At 34.3% G+C, this 16,053-nt stretch overlaps 1 protein-coding gene across 1 annotated transcript; it reads left to right on the top strand.

The window, feature by feature from the left end:
* The first annotated feature begins 8,844 nt into the window (after nucleotides 1–8,844).
* LOC147383022 (uncharacterized) lies at nucleotides 8,845–9,486 on the top strand. Its single transcript, XM_086427260.1, has one exon. The coding sequence runs from the start codon at nucleotides 8,845–8,847 to the stop codon at nucleotides 9,484–9,486; it is 642 nt and encodes a 213-aa protein (XP_086283386.1).
* Nucleotides 9,487–16,053: the final 6,567 nt, after the last annotated feature.

The raw sequence follows: 16,053 nt of genomic DNA, 5'->3' as shown, positions 1-16,053 counted from the left end.
GGAGATTAGCCTAAAATTATTGCAAATGATAGAGAAAGATAGATGGAGAAGAGCCAACCTTGTTTCATTGCATAAAGATAATTATATTCTCACTTACAAATTTATACAACTTTAACGGAAAATCTAAGTTAGAAATAGAAAATACAAGAGAAAAAGCCAATGATATTACATTAAAGGAAGATGGGCCAAAGGGATCAAATAAATACTAAAAATAAAATAATAGATTGCCTCCTAATAGCACTAAGTTTAACGTCTTTTAGCTAGATTTATTGGAGTTGAGAGTCTCAATTCAAATTACATGGGTTGCCTCCCAAGAAATACTAAGTTAACATCTTCAACCGGACCTTTGAAAAGATATTATTGTAAAAAATAAACCTGCCATCAAATTTGACAGATATAGCGATAGATTTTCCATTTCGAGTATATCTTAGACAAATGGTGTTATGTTGCAATATGCTATTGATGTCTTTCTACATTAAGAAATATACCTCTTTGAAAAATTGTTCAACTACCGTGTTCCATGTGATGATGAAAATTAAAAGATCGTTAGAGTTTTTATAATTTTTTGAAATTATTGTTTGAAAAAGACAAACTTTTATTGATTTCTAGAGAGGTTCCACTCTTGGTGGAGATTAGTTTTTTAGGAATTGGTGTAAATAGAGGATCAAAATTGTTCCTCATTTTTCTAAAACAAGTTAGTCTTTCGAGAATGGATTGATAGTCAACTTTAAATGATTTTCTTCTCCCTTGAGAAGTTGATTGAAAGGTTGGCTTTGCAAAATTATTTTTTTCTAGGAATGGATCACTCTTTTCTAAAGAGATAGTTTATTACTCTAGTTATAATTTCATCTTCCTTATGGTTGGTGTTGTAGCCTGATTGATGTCTATTTTGACTTCAAAGGGAAGTGGGTTATCAACTATGGATGTATAATTATAGAGTTTTTCGTGAATTTGAAATTAATCACCAAAGAAATCTTGAAAGTATGGTGGATTTTGTAGGATTGAGATATCTTTATTGTCGAATTGATCAAGCCCCTTTTCTTCAAAGGATAGATTTAGGTATCTTAATTAGGTCTCCATATATTAGGGCTTGAGCATTTTCTTGTTGTTGTTGTTGTTGACTTTGCAACTCTCTCATCATGGATTCTAATATGATTGGTTGTTGAAAAGTTGAAGTAGGATAATTATACATCGATTGAGGCTCTATAAATGGTTGAAAGGTTGTGTAAGATTGTTGAAGAATCATTAAGTTGTCGTGCGTATGGTTGTCGAAAAACTATCATGAATGAATTAGTTATGTTGATATGAGAAATTTGGAAGGATTAACTTTTAGAATGATATGGTCAATTGAATGGGTTAGGGGTCAACATCCAATAGCAATTGTATTCATAAAAATTTTGGGTCTACCTATTCTTCAATATGGATACGTTTTGGTCAACAATCAGCTACGTGATCATAACTATCGCATAAGACACATAATGATCATATTCCTCTATCAACTCCTATCACATACTTGGACCTATGGAGTGAGTTGTGAATTAGTGTCTTTTGAAAATCACTGTTTCTATCGTTTAAACTATTTACTTCACTCAATATGTTCGACATGACATATTTATAACCATTCTCCATCAAAAGATCAAGATGTTGTACTACTACACTCCTCAAATATCTATTAAGCACTCAAAACACACAATCAATCAAATAATCAAAAGAAAGAAAAGACTGAACCTAGATAGGTTGCCCAACTCTAGGTAGCTCCTAAAAGGGTAGAAATGACGTAGTTTGCCTTTAATTAAGACACAATTTGAATGAGATTTTTCTTATCGAGCTCGTGGGTGTTACAATTAGGTCTAATTAATTTTAATTAATTTGATTAAGTAACTAGTGAATTGATTATCTTAATTAGAGCAGAGAAATTGGTAATTACTTCCAATCATTATCTTATTGGGTTATTCCTAGAAAGAGGTGCTCTTTACTATCTAATTAATTAATTCAAATATTTGCATATTGAAAAATAACAAACAAATACAAGGAGTAACCCAGTATCAAGGAGAAGCGTGGGTGTCGCAAAATTACCTCCCGTGTTACACGGGGCAAAGATAAGTTGTGTCGACTTAGACCACCAACTTCAGATTTGATTTACGAACCTAAGACATCACGATGGTCTCATCCAACTATCGTCTTTCCCTAATCTTTACAATTCAAGTCTTTTTGGATAAATAATGAAAGAAAATTTATAATGAACCTAATACAAAAAAGTCAATTACAAAAAATTAAACCTATCTAAAATAAAAAAAAAAATGAAAAAAAAACAGAAAATGAATTGGTCTTTGGAGCTTTAATGATCTTTTAAGTCTTTTCTCTAAAAATTGCTCGAACTTAGAAAAAGAAATAAAAATTTAAAAACTACAGAAAATAGAGAAATAAAAATAAAAATAGAGGATGCTATTACAATCTAGGGATCACCATAAATATGCTGTAAAAATTAGATGAATAAATTTTGACATGTTATTGTCACGCCATGATTGGTCACCGCAACAGGGTGATGATGTCACCTTTAGTCACCAAAATTTCACTGTGATATATTTTATTATTATGGATAAGATCACTTGTGGAGCAGGACCTTGAAAATTTTGGGTGTTCCAATCGAGGTCCACCGCTTCACCCTAAGGGCTCACTATGCCATAGTGAAGGTGAGACCTTGGGTCTTGAAGCTTGGTTGGGGTGCTTGATTGGTCCTTCAGATTGCAATGTAAAGTTTATTATCTGATTTCAAGGCCCAATTTGATGGCCTGCTCTTTGATCTACACAGTGAACACACATAATCGGGGTTTCCAACAAATTCAATTATTTATACACTATTAAACCTAATTGGCATGAAAGAACATGCAACGTGATATTTCGAGGCTTAACAAAATTATTCACGTAATATTGAGAAATAAGAATAAAAATGAGATAAATGCTTGGGAAAAGTACAGATACATTAGTGTTTAGAGACACTGATCAATTACCTCTAATGTGTCTCCACAATTCATGTTAAACGAGATAATACAACTTAAGTGGGGATCAAAAAGACCTTGGATCAAGTTTAGTAGACAATGGGTACTTAAGGGATTTAAGAGGTATTAGATTGGGAAAAATCCAACTTAGGGGGTTGATGAGGTCATTTGCTGATGAAGATCTCATGCACACATAGGGCAAGCTAACTGCCTTACTGACTTATGTAAGAAATGGCTAGAACAAAGTAGACCTGTGAGTTACTCAACAAAGGGACAAAACAACATTGGCTTAGCCATATAGTGACAAATGGCTAGGCAAAGCCTATGCTTGGTTGTTTGTCCCTATGGTTAGGCCAAACCTAATTATTCATTATTTGTTTGATTGATCTTGAGGTTCTTAAGTGAGTCCTACTTGTTCGATCAAAATTCTCACGAGAGAGAACCTTACCATTGGATTTGAATGAAGTCTTGGACTTATTCAATCAAATAGGGATGTCTACATTGATGTTTATGGCATATCCTCAGTTTTAAAATATAAGGGTATCTCAAATATTATCCATAACATGTGGGGGCACATCACACGTGTGAGATGATTTCATTCACCAAAATGTGTACAGAGATTAGATGTTTCCAAATTTACATGCTAAGCTGATGAGCCCATCGGCATGACATCAGGTGTATTTAAAAAATAAGAGTGATTATTTAGTGAAGGGAAAATTTCGGAGCAATTTAAGGGCTTGATTTTTAACTTGCTTTTTCGATTCACGTGGCATGGAATTGGTTCATCAACTGAGCACATAAATTTCAAAACAACAAATCTCTGTTACCAATATGTGGAGGGGCAGATGATTTCATTTGACCTCCTTTAAGAGGGTAATTCTAGTATTTCAGTGAAAAGCATCTCGAAGTATTTTATGTGAACAATGTTTAAGAAAGGGCCTTAAATGGTTGTATCTTCCCGAGAGAGAGAGAGAGAGTTACATGGACCATGTATATCTATGCACCATATGCCAACATGGCACCCAAATACACTATCAGGTGCCAAATTTACTATAGAGAGCATAAGATTTTATGAACTCTCATAAAAATAAAAATTAAAAATTTCACTGTATGATTTAATTTTTAAATTTAGACAGATTATATTTGCACAACACCAACTTTTACTAATGCGATCCTAATTAATACACAAATCATCAAGTGGTTTAGCTAAAGTTGGTATAGCAATAAAATGTCTCAAAATTTAGGACTTGAATGGCCATCCTTTTTTAAACTCAAAATCTGGCTCCGAAAGATATTTGGGTCCATGGGGAGTCCACATGGCCTAAATGTGGACCTCATTCCAAACTCTACATGGTCCCTTGATCCATGCAACATTTTCTCACATATATATACTCAAATAAATGGAGAAATAAACACAATCCCAACCTTGTAAGCACAACATCTAACGATAGAAATTTTTTTATTATCCTAATAATGCATATCCCAATAAGACTTATCTCTAAGATAATTCTCAACCACTGGATCTTGAGTTTACACGATTTTGTGAATCATATTTCTTGAGTCAATGGATCGCATAGACTAGTTGTTTATATGGACATAGAGCATAAAAGCGTAGGAATTAGGAAAAAAGAAAAAAAAAAAAGTCTAAAAAAGAATTTTTTTACCATTAGCCAATAAAATTTAAATTCAAGAGTTTAATGATTATCCATTTTCAATGCTTTAAATAGGGGTATTTTCTTTGTCTTCTCTTTTTCTTTCTTGAGTTTTCTTTCAATGGAGTTTTAAAGGATTAGAAGGCTTGATAGCTTAGAAAGGAAAATTAGACAAAATTTTATATCACACTTGAATTATTTTTCTTAACTTTAGATGGGTGTCCTATTTATAGGATTTTGAGAGACCCTTGGGGATAGCATGATCCTAAAATCTATTTTCCCTTAAATCACAGAGAATGACTTTAAATACCCTCTATCGATGTTCTAAATAGTCTTTTACACCTCTATAAGTCTAACCAATCATGATTATCAATAAGTAGACTTGTAATTGTACTCAAATTTCTAGAGAATTCTACATGAAGGATAGAAGTATCCTAATCCCTTGAATTGATGTAAAATTCTAGAGACCTAGGATAGATGGCATGTAAATTGGTGCTTGGGTTCAAGACACTCTAGGCTTTCTATCTAGTTAGGCTTCTAACAATATAAGAATGATAGTGTTATTGCACAAAAAATCTAGAGCCTTCACTTGGGTGGACAAAATGATCAAAGGTCCAAAAGTTTGTAATTTTACATTGAATGACAAGGAATCGCTTTGATTTTAGAAGAGAGATGGAAGGGAAGATTGGTGAATTACATCTAATGAGTCTCAACAAAGAGTAAGTAATTCACCTTAAGTGACGACTAAGCAGGACCTTAGATCAAGTTTAGCAAACAATAAAGATAACTAAAGGGCCTTGGTGAGGAGGATTTTTTAGGGTTAAGCCATTGTCCTTGGTGAGGAGAATTTATGAGAGTTATATGGACCATCTACCTCTATGCACCATATGTTAACGTGATGCCCAAATACACTATCTAGTGCCAAATTTACTATGGAGAGCATAAGATATTATGAACTCTCTTAAAAAAATTGAAAAAGTGAATTTTTTCACCATATGATTTAAATTTTAAATTAAGAAAGATTATATTAGCACAACACCAGCTTTTGCTAATACGACCCCAATTCATACGTAAATAAAAAAGAATCAACACATATCTTAGGCTGGTATTAGCAAAAGTTTGTGTAGCAATATAATGCATGTCTCTAAATTTATGACTAGAATGGCCATCCTTTTTCAAACACAAGATCTTGCTCCAGTATATATATTGGGATTTTATTTTTCAAGCCCAATCTAGACGAAACAAGAGGGTTGAGTTGTCATTTGGGCCAATGGGGAGTCCATGTAGCATAAATGTGGACCTCAATCCAAGCTCTACCACAATGTGATAAAGCCCAAATGGTCAAATTAATGAAGGATGAAATTCAACGGACCAAGAGGTCGAATTCGAATTTTTCATTGTCAAATTTTTTTTTCAACAAATTGAAACTGTCAAATTAATGAAGGATGAGAGAAATTCGATAGCTCTAAACCGTTAAATCTAGGAAAATCAAGAATTTCGACAGTCCTAGGCTGTCAAAATTCAGTTTATAAAATTTGTGGACCTTGGCCTGTTAAATTTTTATGTTGAATTTTTCAGTTTTCATGTAGTGTACAAGGTCCCTCAGTCCATGGAACCTTTCTCACATATATATTATCAAAATAATGGAAGAAATAAACATAATACCAACCTTGTAAGCACAATATCCAACGATAGAGATTTTTTCTTTATCATCATAATACATATCCCAATGAGGCTTATCTGTAAGATAATTCTCGACCATTGGACCTTGAGTTTACACGATTTCGTGAGTCATATTTCTTGAGTCAATGGATCCCATGGACTAGTTGTTTATATGGATAAAAAGTAAAAAAGTGTAAGAATTAGAAAAGAAATAAAAAAATTTTAAAAAGAATATTTTTTTACCATAATTAGCCAATACAATTTAAATTTAGGAGTTTAAAGGCTTTCCATTTTCGATGCTTTAATTAGGAATTGATTTGTTGAATTTAAATCTAATCTAAATTATAAACCCTAGACGGATAAGGTGTCATTTGCACTAACATGACCAGGGATGGAGTCGAGATTTTTTGTAGTGGGGGCAAACTATAGTTAGTTGTATAGTTGAAGAAGTTAAGGGAGGTGAGGTGTGGGGACAAATGGGGAAAGAGATGAGGGAGTGGTGGCAAATGGGACTTGTAATTAGTTGAAAATATAAGGGTGTCTCAAAGTTTTGTGGGAACAATTGCCCCCACTAACTCCTTACTAGCTCCGTCCGTGGACATGGCAGTCCGTGTGGCCGAAATAAGGACCTTGGTTGAGGCTCTACATGGTCTCAATGGAAGTGGGAAACAACACACTTTTGAAAACTTTATGTTGTTGAAGATGATTCATGAGTTCCAAGTTTAAAGACATATTATATGATTGGCACCTTTTCAGATAAATTAATATCATTTTTATTTTTAATGAGAATATTATTTCGTTAATGAGGAATTAATGCTCATACCGTGTATCAAACTTTGATAGTTTTGTTAATGATTATTGTGACCATCAGATTTGAGTTTCTTAATTCAATGTCTGAGATAACCAAGCAATCAATTATTTTTGAATGCACATCCATCATCATAGATGTGCCAACCCAATATCCAAAAAAATAAATGTCTAATATATCGTGACAAATGGCATTTTTGAGGTGTGGTATAGGTACTATAGCATTCATACACGTTGATTCAGGACAGTAGTTATGACTCCATTATAGGATCATTGATTGGATCCAATCAATAAGAGCCTACATAATCAATTCTACTGTGGGCAACTTAATTTCATTTTCATCTTCATTCCTGTCAGGGGAAGCCAAAAAGATACTTGTAATCTGATCCACCTACATGCATTAAATGTTGAATAGGGCCATACCTCTTGAATGGAGTTTGCCAATCTGTCAATAATGCTAGTGAGAGATAAGTTGGATAGTATTGGCCGTCCCTGTCCTTTTAACTTAATGGGACTGAGGTCAACTGGTTGTTCCATAAGAAAAATCCAAAATTATTTATCAAACATTTATGAGGTCCATTAATAGAGACATCCCAAGAAGCTTCCATCTCGAGTCTTGTCTTAAATTAATTCTTTGATTTTGTTGCTTGACCCTACGTTACATGGTTCCTCTTTTTTGTCAGTTCGAATTTGGATTCACGATCCGCACTCTAGAATAAACCCGGTTCTATCCGTAGTTTCATTGAGTATGTATAGGTCAGCTATAATAGTCACGAGGAGAAGACCTATGTCAAGGGGGGCATGCTATCTGTTGTAATGTAGGGATGATGAGCTAAACCCAAAGAGTCGTGATAATCAGGCTTAGGTACGTGGCATGCTCAACTAACACTTCTGATGTGTCAGGTTAGAAAACTGTAGATCTTATCTCCTTGCGATACAAAACAGCACATTTTTTATGGCGAACTGTATCCCTAGAAGAGCAGAACTACGGTTCCTAAGCCTATCATTTCAGGAAGGTCGATTGAGAATGTCACAACTCAAACCCAAAGCAGGGGTATATGTAATCATAGTAACAAAGTTCGGATTAGTTAGTTATTCTACAAAAGATCAATTCAATAAATTCAGACAAATTCAAAATAATTTTGCGAAAAATTTAGCAAAATTTTGAAGAATTTTATAAAATATTAAAATTATTCAGAGAATTTGGTGACTATGTATTATTGACAAACATGTTTTGCTATTTTCCATGAATCAAGTGCAAATCTAACCATGAATCGATTTGGAATTCGGCATATTAGGAGTGAATCCGATTACACATGTTTAGATAATCAAGTTATTGGGCAAAAGTTAGAGGTATTTATGTAGAAAGAGAGCTGCTGTTGGCACCGCCAACCTTTTCTTATTACAACCAATTAAAAATAAAGAAAATAAGTGAATCATTGAGAATAAGTAAAAGTGATTTACAAATTATGGACAAAATTTGATAAAAAATTGACGCTCCACATTCTAAATCACTTTTAATGGGGTTAGAAGTTTCAGATTGGAATGATTTTTCTTTCTGATGATCTTCCCATCATAGAGATCATTCTCACAAAAAATCAGCTCGATCCAAAATTTCTAACCCATATTTTGAAATTTATTAATGTTACATTGTTTTTACATGATTAGATTGATCTAAGAACATCCCGCAAATCTCTGTGTGTAAATCTCGATCTGTCCTTAGTATGGGTGAATCGTCTAGTGGCTTGTCTTGGAGAAATCTGTTTCAAGGAGGAGATAACTCTTTGGACAGATCCCTTGAAGCTAAACCAGATCTGAAAGGTAAGAAGGTTATCTCTATCCCAGAGGTGGAAGTCCAAAAAGAAATCGATCGATGGGAGAACACGCTTGTGGGCTATGTGTTGGGTAAGAGACCTTACTTTCTGGGTTTAAAGTCTGCTATTAACAAACTTTGGAAGATTAAGGGAAGCGTTGAAATCATCTTGTTGGATGATGGGTTCTTTTTGTTCAAGTTTAGTCTTGCGGAGGATTGCGCAACCATTTTAAACTCAGCGATTTGGACAATTGGAGGACGTCCTCTGATTCTTCGAAGATGGCAACCTAGGTTGTCTATGACCAGAGAGATGCATAACTCGATTCCAATTTGGATTCAGCTGCCAAAACTTCCTCTTCAATTCTGGGGGCCTAATTGTTTGGGTTCTATTGCTAGTACCTTTGGCACGCCATTACATATGGATGAGCCAACAACAACCAGATCTCGTTTATCCTACACTAGGATTTGTGTTGAGATTGAGCCGAATTGTAGCTTTCCAGAGTCTATTGGTCTGTTTAGGGAATCAGGTACAGAGGTGATGCAAACGATCTAGTTTGAATGGAAACCAAAGTGCTGCGCTGGATGTAAGACCTTTGATCATTCAAAGGAGTGTTGTCCTAATGCCAATAAGCAAATTCATAGGAAAATTCAGCATAAAGAGGTATTTGATTGGAGAGTTAAATCAACAATACAAGCCCATACGACGGATATTATGGAGATTGCCTTAGTGCCTGGTTGCAGTGGTAATGGTGGAGAAGATGAAAATGAAGTTCAATTGGAAACTAATGTAGAAAAGGAAGTAAATTCTGAAGATCCTTGTGCTATAGTTTGCAATTCTCTCAATTTGGTTTATATGCCAATATTGCAACAGCAATTAATAGACCCTTCTAAATCTGGCGTAAGAGAGGATAATATGAAAACTATGATAAACTCGCCAACATTGAATCCTTGTGAGGTCGTTTGCAGATCTCCAACAGCAGTTAATACCTTCTATTTCAGGCAGAGGAGAGGAAATATTGGCAAGTAAGCAGATGAAATTGCCAGAATTAGCAGTGATGCCTTCAAAGGAAAGAATTTTTGGAGGAGATCTTGGGGAGACATCAAGCAGCGCTAGTCAGTATTCTATGGAGCAAGACAGTGAGCTTCAAGTTAATCCTAACCAATTCTCTGCATTAGCTGACAGTTCGGATGGTAATTTTGGTTCGGACATGGATGAATTGGAATCGGAGGCAAGTGAGATGATGGAAGCTGTTGCCAAGATACATGTGAGAGGTAAAAAAAATAAAAAAACAGAAGGGATCACATGGGAAGTCGAAGAAAGCCAAGAAGAAGGAGAAGTCGAAGCAAATTTCAGTGATTATGACTTGTTCGAAGGGTGTGCCTACCACAGAAGGCACGACACCAGGTAATTGTCCATCAGGGGTCTAAATTATATTAGCAAAAGAAGAGCAGTTCGAGACCTAATATGTTCGGAGAAATTTGATTTTCTAGTTTTAAACGAGACCAAAGCTGAAAAATTTAGAGCTACGGGTTTTCGTAGAAGCATACAGAAGAGCTGGAATTTTATAGATAATTATAATTCAGATGAGTTAGGAAGAATTTGGGTAGGATGGAACCCGATGAAGATTAGAGTGGAAAAAATTTCTGAATCAGGCCAATATATTCATTGTCGAGTGAATCGGTTAAGCGACAATTCAAATTTTTTTATCACGTGTATTTATGCTGCAAATTTTCTCTCTGATAGAGTGGAGTTGTGGCATTCGTTAATATCATTGGAAGCAAATATTGAAGCTCCTTGGATAGTAATTGGTGATTTCAACACGGGAGATTAAGAAACGAAAAAATTGGAGGAAATCTTGCGCCTCATCGAATTTAGAAGAATTTAATGAATGCATTAATTCTTGTGGCCTGCAAGATATGACCACGACTGATCACTTCTTGTCTAGGAGCAATAAGGCGACGAGTGATAGGCGTATTCTATGTAGATTGGATAGAGCCTTAGTGAACATCCATTGGATTCAAAAATGGGCAAATGTGCGGTTAAATTATCTCCACCCAGGGATTTCTGATCATTCTCTGATAAGTTCCAGTTTGGAGGACATTGTTAGCAATCGAAAGACTAACTTCAAATTTTTTACCTCGTGGATTCATCAAGAGGGTTTTCGCGATTTGGTAGAAAATGCTTGGAATACTTATATAGCCAGTAATCCATATTTTATATTAGCTTCCAAGCTTCGTCGGGTAAAGTTGGCCATTAGGAGTTGGAATCAGCATTGTTATGGTAATATTACTAGCAGGAAAAGTGTGGCAGAAACCAAGCTCAAAAATATCCAACAGCAAATCCAAGTCAAGCCTCTTAATACCACTCTTGCTCATCAGGAGAGGGTAGCAGTGTGTGAGTTAACAAAAGAGATTGAGACGGAAGAGGCTATGGTTAGGCAAAAATCTTGACTCTAGTGGTTGAAAGATGGGGATGCAAACACCAAGTTCTTCTATGCTTCTATAGCGTCTAATATTGCGAGAAATGAGATTCTTGAACTCATTGATAACTCAGGAGCTGCTATCAGAGGTGAAGATTGTATTGGGGACTATGCTATTGATTATTTTCAGAAGGTATTTTTCCATTCTTCTAATGTCCCTTGCCCTTATATTCCTTTTAAAAATAGACTATCTTTAGACCAATCTAACAGTTTATCTGCTCCTGTTTCTAGAGAGGAAATTAAGTCTGTTGTCTTCCAATCCCCTCTAAATAAAGCCCTTGGTCCTGATGGGTTTTGTGTTGAATTTTTTACTTCCTTTTGGGATATAGTAGAAGAGGACTTTGTTCGAGCTATTATGAATTTTTTTACACATGGTAAGCTCCTTAGGGAATTGAATTCTACTCTTATTGTCCTTATTCCCAAAGACAAAGATGCCAATCGTCTGAATAGGTTTAGGCCTATTTCCCTGTGTAACTTTGTTTACAAAGTGATTACTAAAATCATGGCTAATCGTCTGTCGAACCTCTTACGATCCATTATTAGCTTGAACCAATCGGCTTTCATTAGAGGGAGACATATTTCTGATAATATTTTGCTAGCCCATGAATTGTTTCGTAATTCCCATATTAATTTTAGTATTCCCTTTTTTTTCAGTCAAAGTTGACTTAAAAAAAGCTTATGATAAAGTTAGATGGGATTTTGTGCTGAATATTCTTGATCAATTGGGGTGTAACCAAACTTGGATTAGGGAATGCATTTCTACTCCTAGATTTTCAATTGCTCTGATTGGAGCGTCGTGTGGCTATTTTCCTAGTAAGTGTGGTTTGAGACAAGGGGACCCTATTTCCCCTTACCTATTCACCATAGTTATGGAGGCGTTTTCTTGTCTTCTTGAAAAGAAAATTAGGAATAATCTTATTTCTATTCCTAATATGATTAATCTTCCCCAAATTTCACATCTCATGTTTGTTGATGATATAGTCATTTTCTCTAAAGATAGTGTTCATTCTGTGTTGAATATTAAAGCCCTCCTTGATGAGTTTTTCGATATTTCAGGTCTTCAAACCAATGTTGAGAAGAGTAATTTGTTATTTAGTAGTTCTTGTTCTAATAAAAATCTTATTCTTCAAGCCTTGTCATTCAGAGAAGGAAAACTTCCAATTCAGTATTTAGGTTTTTCGTTGTTCTCTTCTCGATTGACGTTGTCCATGTGCTATCCTCTGATTGAGAAAACTCAAAAACGTATTGAGGGTTGGAAATCTAAATTTTTATCATTTGTAGGAAGGATTGAGCTCATTAAATCAGTCCTATCTTATTTTCAAATTTATTGGTCATCTTGTTTCTCTCTTCCCATAGGGGTCATAAACAAAATTGAATTTTTGTTAATTAATTTCCTTTGGAGTGGTTCCTCTTCTAGAAAAATTCATTCAGTTAATTGGTCTAAAGTGTGTCGACCTTTTAAAGAAGGAGGTCTTGGTATTAGAAGGATGAAAGATTGGAATACAATTGGTCTCATGAAATTATTTTGGAAAATAATCAATAACAATAGTTTGTGGAGTAATTGGATGCGCATGAGATATGTTAGACATGGTTCCATTTGGAGATGTATTCCTTCAAATGATGCATCTTGGGCTTGGAGGGGTATTTTGAAGGTTCGAGACTTTACTAGAAATCATATTCGATTTTTAGTAGGTGATGGATCAAATATTTCCTTTTGGACTGACCCTTGGTTAGAAGATGGTCCATTGATTGAACAATTTGGGAGAAGATCTACCATACGTATGAATAGCAATCTCGAAGCAAAGGTATCTGATTTTGCTGGGAATGATGGATAGGTAAGTCTTATCGGAGATGATATGAGGCTAGCAGAAATTGCAGATCAAGTTGAAGCTCATCATCCTCCGTGGTCACATGAAGATGATATAATTATGTGGAAAAATAATGCGAATGGGAAGTTTACTTTGAAATCAGCATGTGAAATCACCTCGATCCGTTTTCACTAAATAGTGGATAGGGGTTCGATTTATAAATGGGGACTTTTGAAAAATGGGAGTCACCACCTAGTTTAGGTCTAGGAACCATAAATAACTCCAAACGGATATGGATCAGTCCACAGATCAAAGATATGGGTAAGGGGTTAGATTACGAGTTTCGGAAGGTGTTAGGCACCGAACCTGCCCGATCAAGATGATCGGTCTCTACTACGATCCAAAATCATCCAAGGGTCAACATACAAAAATTACAGTCAAGGTCACAGTCCAATTATCATCATCAATTTATGTTGGATTTTTCAACCAAATCCTATGGCTAAAAATTGTCCCAATTATCACATGAGTCTTCTTTGAATTCCACAAAATATGAAAGGGTTTGAAAAAGCCCTAATCAGCTCCATGACCTGAAATCAATTAAGAAACTCCACCTGCAAGTATTTCTCAAACTGTCCAAAATAGAAAATCATGAGAATATCCTAAATAGGAAGATTACAAATAGAAACCTGTCAAATCGGGACTTATAATGTTTCCAAATTAGGAATGTAAGATTTCCTGAATTAAAATTCAAGAGATATATGCTAAATCCCCAAATTAAAAATTTTAAAAGATACATTTTCTAAAATAGAACATTCCAAAAATGTAAATTTCTAAATTTGAACCTTCTAAATATGAGAATGCAAAATCTTTTAAATTGGGAAATTTTTGAAATATGAAACTTCTAAATTAGAAATATGTGAATGTACATTCTCCCAAAATAGAAAAAATCACACAATCTCATGTTAGAAAGTTTTCGAATACAAGTCTTCCAAGGATTCACCAATAATTTTCTAAAAGAAGAGTTATATAAAAATGAAGTTCCAAATTAAAAGATCATGGATTTGTCAAGAATCAACAAATTGGAAATTGACAAATATTATTACAAGAAAAATTTTCAAGTTAGAAAGAAAAAATCCATAAGAAAATTCTCATAATCATGAATCCCTAGAATAATTAAACGAACATGCACACATGATTTTCGATTTTGTCAAAATAACTATCATTCAATAACATGCATAGCTATCAATTCAAGGAGTATACATTGATCACATAAATTTTTTTTAAAATAACACAAAGAACTCGAACATCATCATAGATCATGCAAATCCAACTTGATCCTAACAACCATGATAAAAAAAAATCCTATAATCCTACCAACATGCAAAAATAAAAATAAAATAAAATAAAAAACTAACAAATAAAAATAAGCAATATGAGGCCTAAAAATATCTCCCTAAGCTATTAATATGCAAAAAAAAACAACACAAATAAAATAAAAAAATTAAGCAAATATACACAATGAACGGTTGGGAACCCCATTGACATACAAAGACGAATAAATAGTGAAAGATACTACAAAAAATACAAATCATCCTAATAATTAAAAAATGTATAAAACATAGAGAAGAATAAAAAAAAATATCCTAACCTTATCAATATGAAAAATATAAAAAACTACATAAAAAAAAACCTCCTAGTCCTACCTATATAAAAAGTATAAAAAAAAACCTAAAAAACACATAAAATAAATATCTTCCTAATCCTATTGACAGAAATATAAAAATAAATAAAATATAAAGAAAGGAAAAAGAAAAAAAAATAAAAGATATATAGGACTAACAAGGTAAAGAAAATGTAGAATACATATAAAAAAATACAAATAGATAAATATAAAATAATAATAAACTCACCCATTAGTCTGAGAATAGTGGCTTGATTCCTTCAGGTACAAGCGAAGACTTGTGAATCTTTGTCGCGGCTGTTGTGATGGAAAGGAGGAGTGTTGGAGAGAAGGATCGAACAAGAGTGATAGTTCTTCAACACGGATGACGTATTTGCTATGAGAGATGTGAGAAAGAAGTGATGTGTAGGGGCTGTAATGAACGTGAAAAACGTGAGACAGAGACAGAGAGGATGGTTGTGTTGCGTTGTGTGATGAAGGAGGTGCAAATAGGGAGAGATGTTGCTGGAAAAAAAGTAGGGCAGCAAGAAAATGTGTAGGGATCTTAGGGAGGATGGGGGCAGCAAGGTGAAATCGCCTCGACCCGTTTTCACTAAATAATGGATAAGGGTCCGATTTATTAAATGGGAGACTTTTGAAAAATGGGAGTCGCCACCTAGTTTAGGTTTAGGAACCATAAATAACTCCAACTGGGTATGGGTCAATCCACGGATCAAAGAAATGGGTAAGGGGTCAGATTACGGGTTTCGAAAGGTGTTAGGCACCGAACCCACCCGATCAAGATGATCGATCTCTACTACAATCCATGATCATCCTATGGTCAACATACAGAGACTACGGTCAAGGTCACAGTCCAATCATCATCATCAACTTATGTTGGGTTTGCTAAACAAATCCTATGATTGAAATTATCTCAATTATTACATGATCATTATTCGAATTCCATAAAATATGGAAGAGTTTGAAAAAGTCCTAATTAGCTCCATGATCTAAAAGTCAATTAAGAAATTCTATCTGCAAGTATTTTCCAAATTGTTCAAAATAGAAACTGTCAAATTAGAATTTAGGATCTCCAAATTGGAATTTGAAGTTTCCCAAATTAGAATTCAAAAATATATGTGTTGAATTCCCAAATTAGAAATTTCTTAAAA

The sequence above is a fragment of the Akebia trifoliata genome, chromosome 16 (genome assembly GCF_017979445.1).
Source record: "Akebia trifoliata isolate Shusen 1 chromosome 16, ASM1797944v1, whole genome shotgun sequence".
In the NCBI taxonomy this organism is placed as follows: domain Eukaryota; kingdom Viridiplantae; phylum Streptophyta; class Magnoliopsida; order Ranunculales; family Lardizabalaceae; genus Akebia; species Akebia trifoliata.
This window is presented reverse-complemented; position numbering and strand designations above follow the sequence as displayed.